This window comes from Enoplosus armatus, chromosome 24 (assembly GCF_043641665.1).
Source record: "Enoplosus armatus isolate fEnoArm2 chromosome 24, fEnoArm2.hap1, whole genome shotgun sequence".
Classification (NCBI taxonomy): Eukaryota; Metazoa; Chordata; class Actinopteri; order Centrarchiformes; family Enoplosidae; genus Enoplosus; species Enoplosus armatus.
Window position 1 is genome coordinate 10,838,510 of NC_092203.1, and position 23,794 is coordinate 10,862,303.

The window sequence follows — 23,794 nt, forward strand, 5'->3', positions numbered from 1 at the left end:
GGATCAGGGAGTGTGATGATTTAATAACTGGTCGGATCTTTAGGAGTTCATGGAAGGGATCATCCCGGGTCGTGTTTAAGCCAGACTAAATGAGATCACGGGCTGAATCTAGACCAGCAGCCTTTAATGAAGCTTTGATGTTGTTGTCGTTCAAAGTTTCGGGTCCAAGTCTGAACTGAAGGTCTGAGACTTTCTCACAGGACTGAAGTGTGAATGAAAAGGCGCGCAGAACACCTGCAGCTCCTCGCAGCTCCTTTATTTAGTGGAAAGGTATGTCTTTGAGTGTCTGTAGCCCCCAGCACCTGATATTTACTCCACACTCTGGAGGCCGACCTTCTCCGCCTCGGCTCTGCAGGACCCCCCCCCGCAGTGAAATCATCTCAGTCTCAGTGTTTTCAGTCACATGAAGAGATAATGAACCGACGGAACACACTCAGTGTGATGTGTGACGACATGTTGGTCTCATTTCAGCTGATGCAGCAGGTCCACGTGCTCAGAATTAGACAGTAAAAACAAAAACAACCTTTTACTGTTTTGAATGAAGCCGGACTGGATGTGAGTTTGTACAAGTACCACGCTGAGTACAAATACACACTGCGTGTACTTGTGTACAGTCTGCTTTATTTCTCCACCTGCAGATTCAAGTGATGCAGTGATCTGCAGATTCACGAGGAGTTCGTTGCTGTGGAAACATGAGACGTCAGAATGTGGCAGCTGCACGTGGATGTGATCACTTTCAGGATGAAGGTGTTCCTCCTCCTCCTCCTTTATTCAGGATCATTTATTGATTCGTGTCCACGTGATGTTCCCGAGGAGCCCCCTGTAGGAACACACTCCTCCCTCCCGACTCCCCCTTCGTCATCTCGCGCCCTCCCCACAGAGCAGCCGCAGTCTCCGGCGGACTGAAGACTCTCTGCCCTCATTATCACAGCGGGGGGGTTAAATACAGTTTGCGCCACTTTCGCACCAAACTCTCGATGGGACCCGACGACTGAGGCCAGCCTGCCGCATCTCCTTCACTCGGTCCCCGCAGCCATGGACGCTTGCGCACTGGGCTCTGCGCGCCTCTCCCTCCCTGGATGTTTACGCATCGCGCTGCTGTGCGTCGCGCAATTAGGAGCGTTTGCGCAATATGGTAGGTGGATGGACTTTATTTTATGGCTTTTTCAAACAAAAGAAAATCCTAAATCCTTTCGTATCCCTCGAGTTGAGATTCCCATATGGTCCCCAGCTGCCGTGCAGCAGATGGTTTCACCGACAAGACTCAAAACTACTTTTCACCTTCAGAAGGGGCATTAAAATAGAAGATGTCGAATCCAGAGTCTCACATGTGAGTTTCTTATCGTTATTTCTTGAAATAAAAGGCAGGAAAAAGAAGATCTTGCCTGTTTAAAGCTGCAGATTGTGCAGAGCTGCGTGACTTGGCCCGTGAGGCTGCAGTCCTGTCGCTCCGCAGCGGGTCCGGAGCTGAGCTGGACCTTCAGAGACACACAGGAGCAAAGCTGGAGTCACATACAGAGGACACATCAACACACAGACATGAAGTAACAGCTGATCACAGATGAGATGAGAAGCCACTTATCACCTCAACAAACAAGTCAGTTAATGAGTGAATGAAGGAGGTGAACAGATGAGAGAGATTATAACACTGACTCCATCATGCTGTTGTCTGTCTGCTTCTTGCCGCCACCTTCTCCTCTCGTTCTTCTCTTCTTGTGAATTAACGCTCAGTTCAGAAGGAAGTTGCATCTTGTGCAGACAGGACAGCTGTCAACATTTAACGCTGGATGGAGGACAAATAGAGACACAAGGACAAAAAGACAGATGGATTGAACTCTTTCTAGAAGACAGTTAAAAGTGTTTGTGACCAGTACTTTCAGTCAGTCCAACATGCCACCCTGATCTTTGTCTCCGGGGCGTCCAACTGCAGATCAAAGCACGCAGTCGTAAACTTTAAGGCAGGCCATCGTAAAATGAAACGCAGTGGGTCCTCACAGCGATGTGCAACAAGAACACCGAGCGTCTGGCACAACTCCTGTAACTCAAAACATCGAAACAGTGTTGGTTTAACTTGCAGCCAGAGATGTGTTTAAACAGCTCCAGGTCTTCTAAATGGTCCCCCGTGTGCTTAAAATGCCTTTAACCCTGCTGACCCCCCCCAGTGGTTCATCAATAAGAAGCCAAGTTGTGCAACCAAAAGATCCCAAAGTTGCCAAATATCTATAAAATGTCACCGTAGACTCGATCTCGCTCGATATCAGCTGCAGTAACATCCTTCACATCACTGTCACACTGAAGAAAGTGATTTATCGGACTCTGAAGCTTCTTAAGGGCGACCTGAAGGGGGCTCTGGGAGCATTTAAGTCAAACTGTGAGTCAGTGGGGTCTCATTGTTGTGTGCTACGATCTGGTAAATAGTTTTGTGTTCTTTTTTAAGTTGAGGTTCACATGAGACTGATATGAAGTCACGGAGAGAGAAGAGTCTCTGTGAGGCACCGCGAAGGAGCAGCAGCTAACGTTAGCACGCTAACCCGATCGCAATAACATGTCGTGCATGTTCACGAACTTAGTTTAGCGTCAACGTTATAAACGCCACGATTTTTAAGCGTGTTCAGATCTCCGTCCTGCTGTCGTGCGGAGCGACAGGCCCTCTGGGAATCAGACCTGTGACCTGAGCTGTGTTAACACCACGCTCTCGCAAATTAATCTTCCTGAGACGCTGGAGAATTCCCTGCAGAGTCCCTGCACATCTGGGCTGCTGAGGGGCCTCCCTCCCAGTGGGATCTCCTCCCCCCGGGGGACACTTCATTAGCCCACCCCCCCCCCATCTTCCCCTCCGGCTCTGTAAACTCATTAAGCCGCCAATTGGAGCAGTTTAGCCGGCAGCCAAAGTCTCGCCGATTGTCCTCCAGCCTGAAAACCCGGTTGTTTGGACAACCTGTGACCTCGAATCTTGTCAGTGGAGCTTCCAGACGAGGCGTACACGCACAGGCGGCCGTGTAAACAGGAGCATTTGCTTTCGAGCGGCTGTCAACATGCGAGACCTTGTTTAGGCTTGGGATCACTGGCTGTAACTTCGCCTCGTCCGCTCAAGGCTCTGACGTCCTAAATCCCCTGAATGTTTGTTTTCCCTGATGTGACTCTTCTCAACTCAAACAAGTTGAAAGAACAGCCTGTTCTTTTTGTGCAGGCCTGTTAAGAAAAGCCTCTGTAGACTTTGACCCATTTCACTCCACAGATTTAGAGCTTTTGAGAGTGTGCTAGTGTGGAAAACTACATGTTCTGCTCAAATAATTCCCCCGGTTGTTTCAGCCTCCAGCTGCAGGCGGTGTTCAGAGGCCTGTCATGCGCCATTGGCTTTAGCGTCCATTCCCGGGGCGAGTTTAGAGAGGCGAGAGGCTCACAGGAATGTCTGTTATTCTTAGCAATTTAGATAACCTCTGGGGGTGAAATGATCCTTCCTGCTCACCTCCTCGATGCCGACTGACACTTTAAAGAGGTAATCGTACCCATAATTTTGTCACCTTATCCGAGCTACCCTTTCTTGTCATTTGCTTTGATAAGGAAGTTGAAGCGAGGTGGCCATTTCAAACGGCCGCATTGTGACGTCCTCCTCCTGGGACACGTTACGAAGACATCTGGACACCATGCAGCAAGTGTTCGGGACAGGAAACGGAAAAGATCTCGCAAACTGGACATCAGTTGTGTTTCACAGTCAACATGGTGGATTGTTACATTGAGGTTCTGCCATAACTCAAAATAAATGTCCAGTTAAATCCAAGCCTTTAAACTGAGGCTCGTGTTGAAGTTTGAAGAGGCCTAAATTCATGAAGGTGAGACTCCGAATTAGACTTCACACAACTGAGTTTTATGATTGTTGGCCAACAACTGCAGCAAGCAACTTGTTTATTTTTATTGTTTTACAGCATCCAGCGGTGATGGTTTTATTTAGGGGTTATTTTCTTGTTAGTGTCTTTTATTTGTTGCTGTTAGAACTGGTTTAAATCATCAACATTAGTTTTTACTAGCTTTCTATGGAGCTATGCGGTCTTCCTCTCTCAGCAAACATCCACTGATGAAGACCATGAGATTGTTACTCCCAAGGCCAAGAACAAACTTCCACACTCAAGTTTAAATGGAGTCTTCCACCTCCAGAGTGCTGAGAGTCTCCCACGACAGCACGAGTTGCTTTTGTTTCGTCTATCTTTGTCGCGTCTGTCCTCTCAGATCTGTCCTGTACGAAACCAAACAGCAGGACTCCGTCAAAGATAAAGACTCGGGGGTGGGGGTGGGGGGGGGGCGGCTCGTCTGATCATGGCCTGAGATTCTTCCGTTTTCATTTCCTCTTGATTAAATTGACATATCTGGAACTCAAACAGACAAATAGGGAAGAGGAGATTTTAGGTTGGGAAACTTATTTCAGCAAAGGCGAGCATCCAAAAATGATTTTAAGAGTTTCTCAGCAGGATAACATCTGCTGAATTTCCTCTTTCTGGATAAGAGTTTGACAGCATCCTTGTTCTCCTCGTCTCAGCTCCAGAGTGTTTCCCAGGAGGCCATCGGACTTTGCTCAACCCACATCGCAGCGTCGACTTCGACTCCACAGAGATCCAGAACAGGGCCATCCAGGACCTGATCTGTGACCACTCCCTGTCACCGGGCTGGTACAGATTCAGGATCAACAACAAGCCGGCGGAGATGCCGACCACCTGCGTTGAGGTAAGACAGAGTTCTGCCAAAAAAGTGGTTGTGTTCACATCATTATACTAGTTTGATCCACTTTCTGTCTTTTCTCTGACTGCAAACATCCTCTGCCAGCGCAAACCTCAGCATCCATATCCCAGACAGGTTTAATAAGCACCTTCAGCCCAGGTGGAGGGTATAATAACCCCCTCGCTGCAGGTAATGACTGTTTCTGCTGATGCCCCCCCCCCCCCCCCCCCCCCCCCCCCCTGCAGATGAATCGCTGTGGTACTCAGGCTCCGGTGTGGCTGTCCCTGAAGGACGCCTCCCTGCCGCGGCCCGGCGAGGTCCGCCAGCTGTCCGCCTGCGCCACCTGGCAGTTCTTCCACGGCAGCGCCAAGGACTGCTGCCTCTTCCGCATCCCCATCACAGTGCGGAACTGCGGCGAGTTCCTGGTCTACCACCTGCAGCCCACGCAGGGGTGCATGGGATACTGTGCCAAAGGTGACCTCTGTGCTATTATGTTGTCCTGCAGAACCTCATAACTCCAGTCTTGGTGATTTTAAAGTTTTAACTTGGACTTAGTTTTAATTTGGACCAGTGGATACCAGTATATCTATTATAAGCTATATTTGGCTGATAATATTGGCCATGCTGGTGTATCAGGCTGGCTCTAGAATACATGCCCTTCTTCGGTATGAGAAGATTAGTCAACCCTTATTAAACCTTTTTGGATAATCCAATGGATGAACCCCAATTTTCTGTTGGTCAAAGTGAAAACAAGACTGTGTTTCTTCGTTTGGAGAGACATACGTGGTAATCACTGGACAGTAACAACGCCACCTACTGATCATAAATATAATATATAAATCATGTTATTGTAAAAAAAAAAATAATAATAATAATGAGAAGAAATCTGATAAATCTCATGTTTCAGTTTCTCCAGATTTGGGACCCAGACTCTGCCCACCAGGTGAGGTAGAGGTCAACGGCCGATGCAAAGGTGAGACTCGATATTGCCTCCAATAAACAACTAAAATGCTAATCAGGGTTGTTTTAGATCGCTGTGTGCTTTACGCCTCCGTCTGTGTTTTCAGCTGCCCTCCCGTCCCTGCCGTCCCGCCCGGCGATCACCCCGGAGCTCATCGGCCACAGTGTCCACCTGAGGTGCTCCTTCATCCCGCCGCCGTGGAGCCAGACACTGGGCTTCCAGGTGGTTTGGGCCAGACACATCGGCCACAGCATGAAGGCTGAGATCAGGCAGGAAGCCACACTGAAGCCCTTCTCTGTGGTGGAGATGGACGGCGTTCACTTCAGGCTCGGAGAGACGGTAATTCCTGCCAGACCGTGCTGAGAGTCCACATGAGGAGGGTTCGACCCCTCGAGCGGGCGACTTAAGCCATAGATCACGCTGACCTCTTTTCGCCTGGGTTGAGCCTTACAAAGCAAAGGCAGTGAGGCAATGTGTGTCATATCCCATTATGAGACGGCAAGAGGAGGGTGGGGAAGTTAAATCAGTTGCAGGTTGGAGAAGCCGCGCTCCACATGCTTCCCATTAAACCCCTCCATTCAAATCTCATTCAAATCTTCACTGTGAATTCTGGGGATGTTCTTTGTACATGGACAGATGCACACACTGTTCTTCACTAGCTGTTCATAGGCGTTCACTTGGCTGTTTTCTTTTAAACTTAATTGCACAGATTTCAGTGTCCTGCTTTAAACCTGCCTCCTGACAGAAATTTGTCCTAACTTGAGGACAAATTAGCTACTGAAGCTCTAAACTCCTGTGGTTTTTGCATTGAGTCTGGCACGTGCTTTCACCCCAGTTTCATGTTATTTTCTGCCCAACTTCCTCACGAAAAACACCACAAAGCAAAGACACAGAGCTTCTTATTTTTTCAGACGAATGAAAATGAAAAGCTGGTTGAGCGTCCTGGTTGGAGACTTACTTTCTTACAGCTGGTGTGATCTCGAAACATGGATTGCCCAGAACTGCTGACGGCTCTCATTTCCTGTAGAAATGATTTGTTGCCAGGAAACATTAAGTTATTAGACTTTTAACGTGATGCTATTTGAAACAGAAGTGATGTCACTCTGACTATTCACCCTGGTACATCTGTGGACCATTGTGCTGCCATATTTGGACACCGGGGTTGTGTTAGTTGTGTCTGGAACGTGTTGCAGAGGTCCGTCCTTAACACATGTTGATGTAGCAGCTGAGTTGGGTCAAAGGCCATTTTTTTTAACCATGAGAGTGAGTTAAATGTTAGTGCCGTGGACCAGAGGAGCGCTGTACTGTGAGCTACACAGGGAAATGTTTTGATAAATCACAAATACTGCGTCAGTCTGACATTGTTGTAGAACTGTGAGGCGCTCTGTCACCGGGAAATGTAATCAAACACAGGTCATGTGAGGTTCTGTAGAGCTTTAAAGTGATTGAGTTCCACAAATACACAAAACAGGAAAGGCCGACTTGCACAGTTCAACAAAAATGCATTTACAAGTAGACTTTTCAGTTGATGTGATATTTAAATGTTCCTTTATCTTTCACTTCTCTTATGCATTTGTAATTTTTTGGATTAAGACACGCATCGAGTGATGCCAGTGATGTTTTTTCTTGCAGTTCTCCTGCAGTGTGTCCACTTTCAGAGCCAATTTCAGCCACAGCAGATCTACTCCAAAAGAAAGTGAGGGTTTCTACGCTGGACTGAAGGTAAACGCTCTGTTTTAACTCCAATCTACACCAAGATAAGAAGGATTTGAGAGCCATGGTGCCATTCTGTACAGCAGCTAATGGAGAAAACCGTATAGTTTGAAACCTGCACAGCCAAACTCACCAAAGGCTCCTTCTCTTCAGTTTTCTCCAGACTCGCTCCACATAGCAGAGAACGGTAAGGAGCACGAGGTGACCGTCCACAGCACAGTGCCCATCCCCTGCTACGGCCCCGACCACGGTGACCAGTGCGAAGTCCCTCTGGCTCTGAGCGTCCACGACCCAGGTCAGACCTGCAGGAAAACAGGAGATAGTGTCCGTGTCGTCACCCTTACTTATCTGTAATGAAGCTTACTGTTTGAGGATACTGAATGTTAACCATCAGACAGAAAATCCTGATTTTGAGCCTGCAGCAACCACCACAGCTGACAAAACATGCCATTCTTTAAGCCTCAATATCTCCTTAATTGGACAATTATTTTCAGATTTGTGACCAAAACACAAATAAGAGGAACTGACATTAACTATTGAGACTTTAACTTCTTATTAATGCATGTAAAATCCTTTAAAAGGAGAAGTCAAATCCCTGAAAGATGCAAACGTTGCCACAAGCATCTTCAAATAGATCAGAACAGACTGTTTCATGCTGAATGTTGCTCCGATGTGCCGTGTACATCATCACATCAAAGCCAGCTCAGGAAGACATTATTACAGTTCTGGAGGCAGCTGTGTGCCGTCCGTTAACACTAACTTACTGCTGTGTTGACATCCACAGACAGCCTCGGACACGAGGCCGCAAATGTGGCGCTGTCCGCCTGCCAGGTTGAGCTCCAGCCTAACGCCTGCAGCGACGGCAGCTGCGGCCGGGCAACTTTTGTTGTTACTGCTGTCACCGATTTCACACGAGACGGGAACCGGCCGAGTCTGATCGGTGTTTTGCCCGGACCCGGCGCACCACGGCTCTGGAGAAGCTACATCCCAACGTCCCTGAAAGTGAGTTGAAGTGAAAGTGCTTGGATGTTCAAGGATAGAATTTGAATATGAGGCATGCAAGCTGGCACTCAAATGCTTACAGAGCTTCTTATTTTGTGGTATGCTGCATACTGCATAGGACATGGTCCTCACAGGGGTTCCTGGACTCCTTGAGGATGCCTGAGGGTTCTTTGAGGAGGTTCCAGTGGCACTTAGGGATTCCAGGAGTCCTGTAGGGTTATCCTGACGGGCACCAGGGTCCAAAACTAAAGAAGAATAAAGAAGAATTAAGTAACAGCAGTGTGATATAATTATAAGTTTTACTTTAATCAGAGAGTATTAGAAAGACAGCTCTAAGTACAGGTTTCTGTCATACTGTTTACATATACACACAGTGCTTTATAAAACTTGAGGGGGGGGGGGGGTTTAGGGCCAAAAGTGTGCCTGTTTGATGGTTTGACATGATGTTTAAAGAGCGCTGCTCTATGTAGTCATTAGATGCGTCCTCACAAGCTATTACGTTATGGAAGACATGATGTCAGCCCTCCAGACATTGTGTCTCCCCGGGGCCTGTTGTAAAGGCGTTTTCCATCTGTCTTTAGAGAAAACATCAAAGTCAGAGGGTCACAGAGTGGACCCCCCCCTTATCTTTGTTCTCCTGACCTCTGCCCCCAGGTTACGGTCCAGGACGTTCCTACTTCCATCTGCTACTCTCTGACTGACCCACATGTCATTACCCTGGACGGCAGGTAATTTACCTCCTAATCGGTGAACAGCAGTTTGGCATGGCACAACACCAGATTAACTCAGGTATCTGTATGTGCTTCTGTCAATCTACGATGTGCAGACGTTATGAAAACCACCAGACTGGCACCTTTGTTCTATACCGGAGCCTCATTAGGGAGTTTGAGGTCCACTCTCGCCAATGGGACTGCGGCAGCCGACACTACGCTGTCGCCTGCAACTGTGGCGTTGCGGCACGAGAGGGGAACGAGATCGCTGTCTTTGACATGTGCAATGGCCAGCCGCAAGAAACCAGGCCACAGCTTACCCTGAAGAACCTAGGGGACAGGGAGGGCAGTCGAGTCAGGGTGCTGGAGTCCCACCAGGGGAAGAAGGTCACCGTAGGTATCCGAACATTTTGACATCGGTGCAGATTTGTGTGTAAAATCATGACATGCTGCTTGCTTCCCAGGAAACATCATCGGCTAATTTCATGCTTGAACCACACCCTGTCACTTTCATGAGGGATCTTTACTTTTATCTATCATATACATTTGATCAAGAACAAAATGTGCACTTTTGCTGCGTGAGGATATAATCTTAACTAGCTGCTGGATGTGACTCTCCTCCTGTAGTTGATCTTTCCCTCCGGGGCCTTTGTTAGGGCCGATGTTGGGGATTGGGGGATGAGCCTTTCCGTCCGGGGGCCCAGCGTGGACTACAGCAATACGCAAGGCCTCTGCGGCACCTTCGATCATAATGGCAACAACGACTTCCACGGCTCTGACGGTGGCTCCTATGGCCCCGATGACCTGCATCGCTTCATAGAGGACTGGAGGTTAGTCCACGACTACTTAGACAAATTAAAATGAGTATATTTGTTTTACATTTAATTCATTTGGCTGAAATAGTAGATTCTTTAAAGTCTCCACTGAGCTACTGAGCTGTTTTGTGTGTGTGCTAGGATAGCGCCCGGTGAGAGTTTATTTGACAAGACGCCTCTTGGGACGACGCAGGAGGTCAGGAGGCCTTTCTGTCAGTGCCAGAAAGGATACAGCACTTCTCATCACGCCGGCAGAGAGATGAGGAACTTGTACAATCCTTCCGCTCACTCCGACTGCGTAGCATACGATAATGTGGATTACACATCTGTGTTCCCCTCTATGGACACAACAGTGGAATACATCAAGAGTCCAGAAAGAGAGGAAAGTATCTTGGATATGTCTGCCCTTAACAGTCACCCTCTGGAGAGGAGGCACCTTCAGTTTCACAGCGAGAATAATAAAAACAGCGACGGTGATCTTGAACTGGACAGTGAGCTCAGGGAAGATCTTCTGCTTTCCGTTGCCAGGCCGAGGAGACAGGCGTCATTTGAATTCCAGCCTGTCTTCACTGCTCAGAGCCTCAGCCAGGCCGACCTGGAGAGCTTTGCCTACTTCTTCCCTGAGGATCACTTGGCAGAAGCCCGACCGGAGCTGCAACCGCAGTGGCCCACGCCGAGCGGCCTGACCTCTGCCAAAGCTCTGGAGGTGTGCCAGATAGCTTTGGCCAACTCCACTGTTGGTGCAGTGTGCCGGGAGCTGCTGGGCCGCCGCCTGGATGAGGCGGTGGATCTCTGCATTCTGGACCTGCAGCTCAAAGACGACCTGGGCTGGGAGGAGGCACTGCTGCCGTACCTGGAGAATGAGTGCGAGAGGAGGCTGCTGGAAAACCGGACCCAGAGAGCCTTGGAGGTGGCTGGTCTACCAGGAGCGTCCAGGGAGGTGGTGACAGCGCTGCGTTGCCCCAACTTTTGCAACGGAAATGGAGAGTGTACAGAGTGGGGCTGCCAGTGCTATCAAAGCCACAGCTTCTACGACTGCAGCCTTGCCATCAGTGAGTATCCAGAGACAGTTCTGTTCCAATTAGCTTCTGAAATAACTAATATTCTCTCTTTGGACTGGCTTGTAATGCACTCATGAACAAACAATAATCTCTCCTCGGACAGGCCAGCCAGTAGAGTTAACAGACTTGGAGAACGGTGGACTGTGTGACATCCGAGCCTTCAACTGTCGCAGCGTTCGAGTCTTCGGCCTTGGCTTCATCAACTCTCCCGACCTCAGCTGCCATGCCACCAGACTGAAGGTGAGGAAAGGCGAGGTCAAAGGTCGGGCCGAGAGCCTTCAAGATGAAAGCGGTATTTCCTCTGAATTGCTTTGATCTGCCTCCACAGTACATGAACGGGGTTTGGGTTCCAGGGGAAAAACAGAGAACAAAAGCCACCTTCCTCAGTTCCAAGGCTTTAGACTGTGCTGTACCATCTCTGAGCAACATGGCCGTCAATACAGAAGACTTCATGATGGATGACAAACCATACGCACGCTGGGAGATTAAGGTAAAGTCTCTGACATTAACCTGCTTCTAAGAAGTCTTTTGTGGGCTGGTTCTGTCAGAAGCATTTTTCAGTGCCAGCTCCTCTCTCTCTCTTGTCCCAGGTAACCAACGATGGCTCCCAGTACAGCCAGGCCAAGGTGCTGACAATCTACGATGGCGTTTGCCAGGTCTGCGAGGCATCGCGCTCAGGACTCTGTAAGTTAAAGGTAACTCGCATACAAAAGTGAACAGTGTTTTTCTCCGTGTCAACTTCAAACATTAACTGAAAAATGATGATTAATGTATTTTTCAAGCCCAGTCCCAGGACACCAGGACACCACGCCACCACTTCCAGCAAACAAACTGTTTCATGACTGTCAAAGACTGCATGATTATTAAAATCTATGTAGATGTTCTTTCTACTACCAATGAGGTTTGTGATTATTCTGAGACTGCAAGAAAACAAAATTAAGATAAAACATTTCTGCTGAAGGATCGACAGCTGCATGGAAAATGTTTGCACCTCAGACTGTATATGTGTGTTTTGGCCATGTTATCATCATTATCGAGGGTCAAGGTCATAGGTGCCGAATCTATTAATTTCCAGATTGTGCAGCTGATCCAACACTGACTACAAAATATAAATATCAATGAAACAACAAACCCTTATATCTTAATAGAGTTAATTTGTCAGTGAATTTCAAAATGATTTGAGCATTTTGTCTTCCACTTCCACCACAACGTCTTGCCTTTTTTCAGGAGGAGAGTCATCTTTCAAATGACTGCAACAGGTCACTTGTTAAGAAAGGAGTTTATTTGTTTGAGTACGGGAAACAGATTTAGGAGACAGATGTGATTCAGTGGGTGTTTAGTGGAAAAGTGTGGTGAAGCGTTTTATATGCTCTGTTCGGGCTGCAGAATCTACACTGTGCACAACTTGTAGCAGGTTGAATGACTAAAGCAGAGACAGCGTGACTTCCACATCCTCCCAACAGCTGGTTATTTAAAAACATTAATAAAAAAGGGACAGAGGGGGGTTGTTATGACTGGAACTGCTTTTTATGGGAATGGAGACAGGACAACATGTAACCTTACAAACAACCTGGAGTGAACACTTGCAGACCAAGAGATCTGCATGTGCTTTCCAAAGCTGAACTAAACTGAATTAACGTAAGCAGAGACGGAGCAGATGCTTTCCTGTTACTTACCTGGCGCCTCCAGAGAAAAGCCACAAAAGGAAAACAAACAGCTTGAAAAATGTGTTTTTATAAATGTTGTGATTTCTGGAAGCTGCCCCGACATGTCAACACTAAATATGAGCACACAAACAAACCAAACCACAAACCTTTTCCTTTGTTGCTCTGTCTCTGGTTGCCAGGAGAAGACATGTAACATCGACGGGATGTGTTTCACAGAGGGAGCCTCCAATCCCAGCAGCCCTTGCCTCCTGTGTGACCCGGACACCTCCAAATTCACCTGGTCCGTGAACCAAGGTAGAAACAACTAATCAAACCCAAATCTGGAAAGAGTTCTGCAAGAGTTGGTATTAAGTCGCAAACTGATTTAGAAATTAGAGGTGTTCTGACTCAGCTTGCAGCGCACTAATGATGAATAACAGGAAAAACAGTATTTGTCTTCCTGTATTAGTGCAGGGGAAGTCATGGTAGTCTGTCATTGTGGCAGCCGTCCGACTGTGGTCCTGTTTGTCACCATTAGCAGATCAAAGGAGCGGAGGTTTAAGTTTCCCCAGCAAGCCCTGACCTGTCGCTTAACCACTGTGAGACAGAGGGGAAGGGACAAGAGGGGGTAAATCACATGGTTGGTTGCAACAGCTACATAGACTGACAGTCATCCTTACTTACACTCTACAACCCACAAGTCAACTGTAAAAGCTGCGAAGTGCTTCAGGCCTGAACTTTCTTAGGACAGTTATTCTAACAGATAATTCCTCTTTCTACGCAGTGCAGTTTCATGTTATAACAGAAATAAGGCAGATCAAAGAGGTTGTATTGGTTTATGTTGGATGCAAGTGGAATTATGGCCAGACTTTCTGCTTATTTCTACACAGTTATGTTTGGAATTCAGACACAGTAATAATCCTATTAATCAGCGAACGTCCTCCTGTCGGTTTCTCAACATATGACCGTCATGCTGAGCAGGTGTTTCCTGGGATTATCATCACCTTCTTCCTATCAAACATCTGTGGGGAAAGCGTGATCTCAGTAGTGGATGCTACATGATCTTGTTGAAGTTGTCGAGAGCTCCGCTTGGAAAGAAAAGCTGGAAACCTCTCCAGCCGTGTGTGTTTACAACGATTCTTCCAGGAACAGCCTGGAGGAATGTTTTTGCCAAACCAACCTTGTAAAGAGTTTATTTCAGGACAGGAAGTAGACACAAAGACTTGTAGTTGTAGATGTAATAGTAAATAAGAAGGTGGGAATAACTATGACAAAAGAGCTAGTGTTGTTGTTGTTGTTGTTGTTGTAAAGCACATGGCGTTTGTACACAGATACTCAACCTGTTATTTCTGTCTCCAGTCAACGAGCCGCCGGCCTTCCACCCGCCTCAAAGCGACCTGCGGACATTTGCCGGGGAGAACTTCGTCTTCCAGTTTGCGGCGTCGGACCCCGAGGGCTCGGCCCTCCTCTTCCAGCTGGAGGAGGGGCCGAAGGGGGCTGTCCTCTCCCCTGCTGGCCTCCTCATCTGGAGGGTTCCTGAGGAGGAGGGACGTCCATCGGGCCGCTCCTTCCGCTTCACGCTGTCAGATGAGTGCAACGCCCAGAGCACCTTCACCGTGGAGGTAGAGTTGGAGACGGCAAATAGAGCCGGGGTTTGTTAAACATTATACATATATGCCTCAGTAGAGTCTCTTTTCCATCTGTAATCCAGATCGATGTGGTGCCATGTGGGTGTCAGAATGGAGGTACATGTGTGACGGATGTCCATTTCCCAGCTGGCAGTGGGAAGTACCTGTGTGTGTGTCCTGAGGGTAAGCAGGGCGACCTCTGCGACCAGGACGTAGACGAGTGTCTGTCAGCCCCGTGCACCGTCGGCAGGTGCATCAACACAGCCAGCGGGTACAGGTGCGAGTGTCCTGCAGGGCTGAGAGGTGAGAATTTAATGAGAGTCCCTGAAATCACATGTTAGAAAGTGTAGAAGATCAATAACAGTTATGGTTTATGGTCACAGAAACAATGGCCTGTGTGTGTGTGTGTGTGTTTTCGGCAGGTGTGACATGCCTGGAAGATATCAATGAGTGTGAAAAGAAGCCTTGTTTCCCAGGAGTCCAGTGTTTCAACAGCTTTGGCTCCTATGGCTGCGGCCCATGCCCCAAAGGCATGCTGGGAAATGGGACGACATGTACAGGTAAGACAACTCTGCCAACAAGGGATTCACATATTAAACTGCTGCAGTGTGTGTTGTACCCTTGAACAAAGCACTGAATTACCTGCTGTGGAGAAACGTACCAGTTAAAGACCTACAAAGCTTTTTTCACGTGTTTTAAGAGGTATTCAGGTACAGGTTTTCCAAATCTGGTGTCCAGTCATGAGATCTGATGGCCAAAGACTATAAAACAAAGTCGGATCGTTACATCATGTGAATAAAATGAGGACGTTTTACTCTCTCCAGGTTTCTGGGATGAAAAACAAAAAAAACACATTGGTAAAATTACACTGTAAAAAATGTCCGTCTGAATGAATCACTTCACTTCATATATCTTCTTAGAATATTTTATTAAAAATAACAACGTACAACTGGTATAATGATGAAATAACTTCTCGTGGAACTTCTTACAGTAAATACACACTGTACACATACAGTACACATACAGTACACATACAGTACACAGCACAGTGTCATTAAGTGACATGAGTATCGGTCTCACATAATAAATAAATCAATCAAATTATTCATTTTCCAACACTTCTTTATCGTATAGGATCACCTCTCGGAGGCCGTGATGTTGGTTCCAACATTCTTTGTGATTATTTTCATGCAACCCCCAGAAATGTGAAGAATGCTCTGCTGTTGTTGCAAGTAAATCACGCCGGATAAGAGCATCAGCTAACCGCCCAGAATGTGAAGGTGAATTTGTTCATCGCAGCCATGCGTCTCTGAGGAACACTCGCAGGGATGCAGTGCTTGTGTTGAATGGAAACCAGATGGCTGATGGCAGCTGATAGCGCTGCCTCGCTCCGTGTGCTCACTTTGCATTGCAGCAAAAACAAAGGCAGCTTCCAGCTCAGCTTGTGTGTGTGTGTACACGCGCGTGCACGGACGTGAATTCACGCAGTAAACACATCAGTAATAGTCGCGATACTGAAACGCCTGATATTCATAAAGCTGCTGCTTCACAGTGAACACCTCCCAGCAGCCAAAAGCTGCAGCAAAAGCATGAATGAACGATGACTTATTGACTTCAATCGGGGCTCATTTGTAGCTCGATAAAAGTTTATATTTGTATTTGGACAAACTGCAAACATACATTTAGTTGTTACTTTCTACAAACTTTAAGTCTAACCACTGATTGGCTCCTCTTCGCAGTCAGAGGTCATGAGGGTTTCTGGTTATCCCACATTTATTCTACCCCTGAACACATCACTGTGAGGCAGCCAGGTTTGTTGCTCGCTGTGGGGACAAGTTGACAGAAGAAAGTTTGCGATGCAGCGCACAAAGTTTCAACAAGGTGATGGTGATCCTCTTTACGTTCATCAACTCATAGGTAATGTAGGGAAGCCTGAGCAGAGCGGCTAGAAAGCGCGGCGCGCGGTCCACGTCAAACTTAAATTAACATGTGCACACAGCGACACACTGATGTTCCCTGCAACAGCAGCTGCTTATATAGGCCCTGCCATCAGCAGTCAATCTTGGCTGTACCAACCCTGCAGGTAAATCTAGTATCACACCTGAAAGTCTGTGAGTCATAAAGTCGCCAATTTTCAATGATTTCCACATCTAAACACAAATTCACTGAACTTACCACATAATATATTTGTAACTATACACAAATGGATTACAATCAACATAAATAACTTCGCCTACTTTACCTCCCCCCCTCCCACCATACTTGGTCTAACCCTGTGACATCAGTGATGATGTCACCCAGAGCATAAATAGAGGAAATGGTCGCTCATGTCTTCCTTTTGTCTGGAGAACACATGGTGGGTATGGTAAGGAGTGAAGATGGATGAAATGCAGAACTGAATAAACAATAATTAAACTTAACACTGGTCTGTTTTACTTGAACCAGAAATGTAGATGAACTCAAATGAACCAAACAAACCCGGGATAGTGTGCGTTTGAATTTGTCTTTTAGTTACTTGCCAGATTAATGCCAAACTAAAGAAAGGCCTTAAAATATTGACTCATTTTAGAGATCCTTTTGTGTTGAGCAGCTTGGTGTGAGGTGTATTTATAGTTCCTAACGCATGGCTTTAAAACAAACCTGAGCTGAATGACATTTGCAACTCGTCCTTAATGTTTTTACATTGGGACTCTCTAGATGAGTTGTGGCTTTCCTGTAATTCCATCCATGGCGTCTAAGCAGGCTAAAAATCAAACCAAGGTGTGTGTTTCAAGACATTATCGTCCCTAATGGAAAAATTGGCTCGCAGCAAAGCACACGGCACAAATTACTGTCGCTAATGTATTCTTGTAATTTTTATGGACCTTTGTAGAAGTAGACTCGTGAGGACCGATCCTCCCTGTAACTGTTCACTCTTCAGTCCTATCATCTTCTCCAGCTAAGGGACTTCAGTTTGACTTATTTGACCCCCTTCAGTTCAAAAGATGCACAACTTTGTGTGTCAGGGGTCACGAGGAGCTTCACCTGGGGGTCACACCGTGACGTTCCCAAAACTTAAATGTCCAGATGCAAAGCGAACTATTGAAGTTTTCTTTGTCTCTTTGGCATCTTTTTTTTTTCTGCAGTGCAAAGCACAAGTCTAAACAAATTCAAGGCCAGGCCCAGAGGGCTCAAGAGAACTTGATTCATCTCCAGTACAGCTCTTAATCACAAGCAAATATCTAAAACTGAATACAGGAAAAAGACGGCAACAGAAATATGAAAACCTTAACTAGAATCAATAAATCAAAGACCAAGGTAAGAACTACATGGCAATACAAAGCACAAACTACAAATACTGCTCGAGTTTCGTAAGGAAAACCTCAACCAACTAACCGATGTTTCACGAATCAGCCAAGCGGACGTAAATTCAGCTTTGAAAAAGTTTTAATAGATGAGTCACAAGAAGCATTTGAAACTAAAATGGCCGCGCTGCTGCAGGATAAATCAGCCAGGTTTGTCTGACTTGCTGCCATGTCTGCCGTCAGTCAGTGTCTCCTGCTACTCGTGGCTTGTAAACGTGTTGATAGGCTGAGCGGTAATCATGAGAACTTTACATAAACTCAAAGTCTCTTGCCGTCTGTTTCATTAAAAACCTTTTGACCTTTTTCTCAGAGCTCCTTTTCCTGTTGACTGTAATCTACAGTATCTTCACTCCTTCATTGCAATGTGGGTGATCCAGAAATTGAATGGGAAGTAATCCAAAATATAATCTGTTTTTCTTCATACAGCAGTCGTCAGGCCAGTCCCCACCTCTCCCACATCTGCTCCTCGTACGACCGTCTACAAGATACCAGATGTTCTGCTGCAACCACCCAAAATAAAGACGGACACTTTCCGGAAGACCTCAAGTGGTAGCTCCCCGCAGACGAGGGCCGAGGCGGGGAAGACGATTCCAAGGGTTGACCCAAACCGATCACAAACTAAGACCACCACTTGGAGGCGGATTCCAGGAACAAGCCTGAGCCCAGCGCTCACTAAGGCAGAAACTAACAAGAGCATCACACCAATCGTGACCCAAACAAAGACTGATGCTTTGAGAAGAACCCAAGGAGTTCAACTGAAGCCATCCACGACCGACACAGACGCTCTCAAGAACATCTCAGGAACTACACCGGACCAAGTCGAGCCTGATCAACCAAAAATCAGCAACACTATTGACACTAAGACATCCAGTGTAGCCCAGCCGTCGGGAAACGGCAGACCAGCTTCAGGTAAACATTTCCAACAATCTCTACCAACTGTTTCTTTGTACAGAAACATTTAAAATGTAAAATGTATTTCATTCTATCAAGCCCACTAGAGGGCAAACTGTAAAGGGAAGCTCTTATTTAGCTCGTGTAGAGCACTGACCACAGTTTGTCTCAGGATCTGGTCAGTCTCCGGCTGTGAATGTGTTGGCTACGTGTGCCAGCAGGCCCTGCTTCCCCGGAGTTCAATGCATCAACCGCAGGCCGCCACACGTCGGCTACGTCTGCGGCCGGTGCCCGCCCGGCCTGTACGGCAACGGACGCGTCTGCATGAAGAACGCCAAGGCAGGTACGCCGACACCTGGTCGACTTCCACCGATTTTAAAGCTCTTCTAAGGCTGAAACATACTGAAGATCTGACATAAAGGAAATGTACAAAAATAAAAGCATGCATGAATATCAACACGAGACTAAATGCACAATTTCTTCCTTCTATTCTTTTAATTTGTTGTGACGTTCTGCTTTCCCTGATGTTTTGTTTGTCTTGGTTGGAAAGAATGCCATTTATTGCAGCAGATAAATCAATTTAAGCAGTTAGAGACTGTCTGGATGTAATAACCACCGTTGGTGCTTTGCTTTTTGAGTCAGCGCCCGGCCGCAAAGTTTCAACAGAAGATTGTTTAATGTTTTCTCATGAGGGGGAGTGGGAGGTCCTCGCAACTCAGAAGACTGTTTCATTCCAACTGAAATCCCTTTACTGTGGATCAGGTTTGTCTGGAAAGTCTCAAGGTGGAGCAAAGCGTTTATGCAGATGGGTCAGTCGGCCTCTAACAAGACATTTGTCTTGTTCAATTTGCCACTGATGTCCCCTCCGTCTTTCCTCAGCCTCCAATCACCTTCCTCAGCAGCAGACGGTAGGCAAGGCCAGCCGATCCCCGCTAGCAGGCAGCGGCAGAGTCTCCCAGATGCACCTGCCCAACCTGCCCGCCAGGCACGGTATCAAACACCTGTCCCCGCCGGTCACCAGTGCCAACAAAGATGATGCACCACGCCAGGTTCCCGCTTCAGGGAGGGGAGGCGGGACGGGGAGGAGAGAGGCGGTCACTGTTCCCAGAACATCAATCACCAGCCAAAGGGCCAACCTCAGATCAGATGCCAGGACATACTCCAGATCAAGCATGACTACCTCCAGGGATTTTATGGCTCCCCATGTGACCGTCTCCAAGGTGAGTCCATTTCTGTACAGTGCATCGTCTTAATGAAAGCAGTCCTGATTCGTAAAGGAAAATGTGGAGGTGACATCAGCGTCCAATCACCTTCCTCCTTTCATTCTATGATCTCCCAGCAGTCTGAAGGAGCACTGGTTGGTGCCGCACCTCCCAAGGTAACACTGCCCGCTCCTCGCCTATCCACTCAGTTTGGCAAAGCGACGCAGTCCAAACAGACAACCCAGCCGCATCTCAACCACCATGCATCCACCCAGGCCAAACCCTGGACCCCTCCAAGACCTGTCCTCCCACTGACAGCGGCCCTCACCGCGCTGTCTTACTCGCTGTCTGAGTCGGAGTTCTCAGCAGACGGAGATGAGGCGGAGACTGGATCCGAAGACCCGGAGACGCCGCAGATGGTCCCGGGATTGACTTTCACAACTCCGGGCAAGATGGTCTACAGCTCCCCGCTACAAAGAGCCACCTCCGTCCAGCCAGGGGAGCGGAGCGGTACGACAGCCGACAAACGTGTGACGACATGCGCCGACCGGCCGTGTTTTCCTGGTGTCCTGTGTGAACCAACCCTGGATGGGGGTTTCCGCTGTGGGAGGTGTCCTGTAGGATACACTGGAGATGGGCGAGCCTGTAGAGGTGAGGCTCCATCGAACTAGCACTTTAAGTCAGAGGTTAATTTAACTGGCCCTTAGATGTCCCATTGTCTCCTATTTGAATAAATAATGAGAAATAAAATGATATAATTTCAAAGGCCAGAACAGAAATTAAACCGGTTTAACATCTCCATGTGATTTTTAAGCTATTTGCAGGCATACATGTGGTAGGAACATGGAGTGTGCTGCGCCCAATACATGCCGCTGCAAGCCAGGCTACACTGGACTCGACTGTCAGACAGGTAAACAAAGCTAATATTCCTCTTATTGATTCATTATTTATTTATATTACATATTTTTTGTTTATCCAAATTTTCTTAGCAATCTGTGAGCCGGATTGTATGAACGGGGGTGTTTGCGTCGCTCCGGGCGTGTGTCGGTGCCTCAGAGGTTTTCATGGAGAAACCTGTCAGGAAGGTAAAGCTTGCCTCCTTTTTTCCCCAGTTAATCCAGTCCCAGACGTCTTTAGCACACTGGTTTTCACCATCAATAGAGTACGTCTATAAACATCTGCGTCAAAGCAAATAAATAAAAGGTGGAAGTGACTATTTAGTATCGCAGCTAAGTAAAGAGACACTTCACAAAAATATAAAAGGTATTCAAACGTCAGAATGGCTTATAAATGATGACTCGTGCGTCTCTGCAGCTCTGTGCAGGTTACAGTGTGAAAACGGAGGCACCTGTGTGGGACTCCAGACTTGTTCCTGTCCTTATGGGTTTGTGGGACCTCGATGTGAGACCAGTGAGTTCCTGTTTTTCCATATTTACTGAAATGTCTGAATCTTTGTGCTCTTACTAAATCGTTTTGTTTTTTTGGTGGATCGTAGTGGTTTGCAGCCGTCACTGTCACAACGGAGGCCAGTGTGTGTCTCCAGACGAGTGCATGTGTCAGGCGGGCTGGACCGGACCGTCCTGTGAGATTGGTGAGTGTTTTTTTTGTTGTTTTTTGTGAATGTGTTGTGACTTTCTGAACGCCGAAGCTCTCGTCTCTCTCCAGCCCTCTGCTCTCCAGTGTGTCTCAACGGAGGTTCGTGTGTTCGGCCGAATATTTGCGAGTGTCCTCACGGTTTCTACGGCGCGCAGTGTCAGAATGGTAAATCTAGTTATGAGGTCAGGAACATATTAAAAAGACTGAATCTGATGTTTCCCATTAGTATCTTAATCTTGCTTCTCCTCTTGCAGCTGTCTGCAGTCCTCCCTGTAAGAACGGCGGTCTGTGTATAAGGAACAACGTCTGCTCCTGTCTGCAGGGATACACCGGGAAGCGCTGCGAGAAAAGTCTGTCTTTCTCCTTGTTTGTCTAATTTATTTCTCCCTCCAGTCACTTGATCCTCTTTCCTGTGTTTCCTCCTCTTCTTCCTGTGTCCTCTTCTTCCTTACTCATTATTCTCTACATCCTTTTCAGTCGTCTTTATCCTCCTCCTTAAACTTTATTTCATCAAATTAATTTGCTACTTCAGATTTCAAAGTCAAATCTGAAAAACAGATTTTGTCAATGTAAACAAACCAGTACCTGAAATGAGCAGCCTACAATTTCTCTCTGCAGGCGTGTGTGAGCCCATGTGTATGAACGGCGGCAGATGTGTCGGTCCAGATGTTTGCGACTGTCCGTCAGGTTGGCGAGGAAAGAGATGTGATAAACGTAAGTGCCGTGAACACGTCTGACTGCCCGTCTTCCCCTCCAAGAACAAAGTCTCACCACCGGCCTGTCGTCCCAAAATGACACCAAAATCTAAACTCGGGTTTAAGCATGAAGTCCAGAAACTGTCCAGAAACTGTCCAGAAACCAAACTTACAGGCAAAAACAGGCAAAATAGTGAAAGATGACATCAAGACGTTGTGACTGTCGGAAGTGGAGGTCACCTGACTGCTGCTTGGGGAGCACAGGTGTGCTAATTAGGCCGCTGACGCAGGTGCACTGAGTGTGTGCAGTGTTAGTTTGCACTTTGGTTGAGTCTTTCCATTGTATTTTATAGTCGAAGTTATGTTTACTTCATTCTGACATGACCTGTTTAAAGTAGGGACGCGCTGATATAACTTGTAAGTATACTTTTTAATTTGTAGAAAAATGAAACCACTCGATGACACCTGACTTAAGCTGAGAGAAAGAAATATAACACTTTGAATGGAAACCTGCTGACGACTTCGTGTGTTACTGTTACAATTATATAAAACAGTGAAATCCTCACATTTGAGAAGCTGAAGTTAGAAAGTTTCCTTAAATGTTGACCCCAAATGGATTAAATGTCAGCAACTGACTATAAGAGGCGTAAAACTCACCAAACTGAAGCCGGTCCAGTGAGACTGTCCAGGGTCTCTGCTGCCCTCCACGTGGAGGCCATCAGCTGTGGGGGCTGAGCTTCAGACTGAAGACACAACGGTCACCTTAAAGACGTCCTAACATCAGGGGGGAGAGGGGGTTAACCACACACGACCATTATCTGCTGAAGCTCAAATCTGCAGCGTTCATTTAAGGAAGTGTGTTAGCCCCGCCCTCCTCCGTCAGTTGACACCTGTCACTCATCTGGATGGCCTTATATCTTATAAATATCCAACAGTGTGTGGCTTAGGAAGGCCTGCCCGGGTTTGTGACTTGAGTGCAGCCCTAATGTTACGTCTTGTGTTGCCTCTCAGCCAGCTGTCTGCAGAAGTGTCTGAATGGAGGGGAATGTGTGGGGGCCAACACCTGCCACTGCACCCCGGGGTGGCAAGGCATGCTGTGTCAGATCCGTGAGTATCCCAACACAGAAGCTTTAACTCTTAATATGACTTAGTTTCCAGTCAAAATACGCCACGGCCAGAGAAAACTTTACTGTATCTGACTTGTGTTCTGTTTCTCAGCTCACTGCGAACAGAAGTGTCTTTACGGCAGTCGATGCGTCCGACCAAACGTCTGCGCCTGCCGGAGCGGATACTCGGGCTCTCTTTGCTCCAGAAGGGTAAGAAGGACTGAACATGGAGCGTTATTTTAAAGCAAAAGGAGGCTCAGCATGTGAACAGAGTCCAGGACTTTACAATGACTTCAACTGGACCTGGAAATGTTCCCCTCGTCAGGTTTTCACTCCAGTTTGACCACAAAAATGAAATAAAGGTCTGAAACAAGGTGTGACTTATTTGCATATTAAGTGTCTTGCTTAAGAGCAGCTCCTCCTCCTCCTCCTCCTCCTCTCTTTAGGAAGGAAAGCACAAGTTATGCTTCAGTTATTCAGCTGGTCTGAGATTCACACGTGTGAGTCAGAAGACTTGCACAAGAAGAAAACTGGAAACATGTGAAAATGCATCCAATCTCATGAATTGAGCGGTTACAGATGATGATGCATTTTGCTTTTCAGCTGGAACAGATGAGTCTAGAATTTCTTAAATATAAAGTTATGTACGTAAATCATAATAAAGGCTCATTCTTGTTTTTCAGCTCCCTATTGCCCGAGGGTGAGACCCGC

At 47.1% G+C, this 23,794-nt stretch overlaps 1 protein-coding gene across 1 annotated transcript; it reads left to right on the forward strand.

The window, feature by feature from the left end:
* The first annotated feature begins 954 nt into the window (after positions 1-954).
* Positions 955-23,794, forward strand: LOC139306749 (von Willebrand factor D and EGF domain-containing protein). The gene is made up of 33 exons (XM_070930700.1): positions 955-1,135; positions 4,535-4,719; positions 4,959-5,187; positions 5,621-5,686; positions 5,781-6,013; positions 7,307-7,396; positions 7,541-7,682; positions 8,172-8,389; positions 9,044-9,117; positions 9,216-9,492; positions 9,727-9,929; positions 10,056-10,966; positions 11,079-11,215; positions 11,304-11,465; positions 11,566-11,670; positions 12,822-12,936; positions 13,981-14,243; positions 14,333-14,552; positions 14,672-14,809; positions 18,020-18,502; positions 18,657-18,827; positions 19,364-19,661; positions 19,814-20,337; positions 20,501-20,596; positions 20,676-20,771; positions 21,001-21,096; positions 21,182-21,277; positions 21,352-21,447; positions 21,537-21,632; positions 21,901-21,996; positions 22,989-23,084; positions 23,196-23,293; positions 23,767-23,794. The coding sequence occupies exons 1-33, from the start codon at positions 1,036-1,038 to the stop codon at positions 23,785-23,787; spliced, it is 6,231 nt and encodes a 2,076-aa protein (XP_070786801.1). The 5' UTR covers positions 955-1,035; the 3' UTR covers positions 23,788-23,794.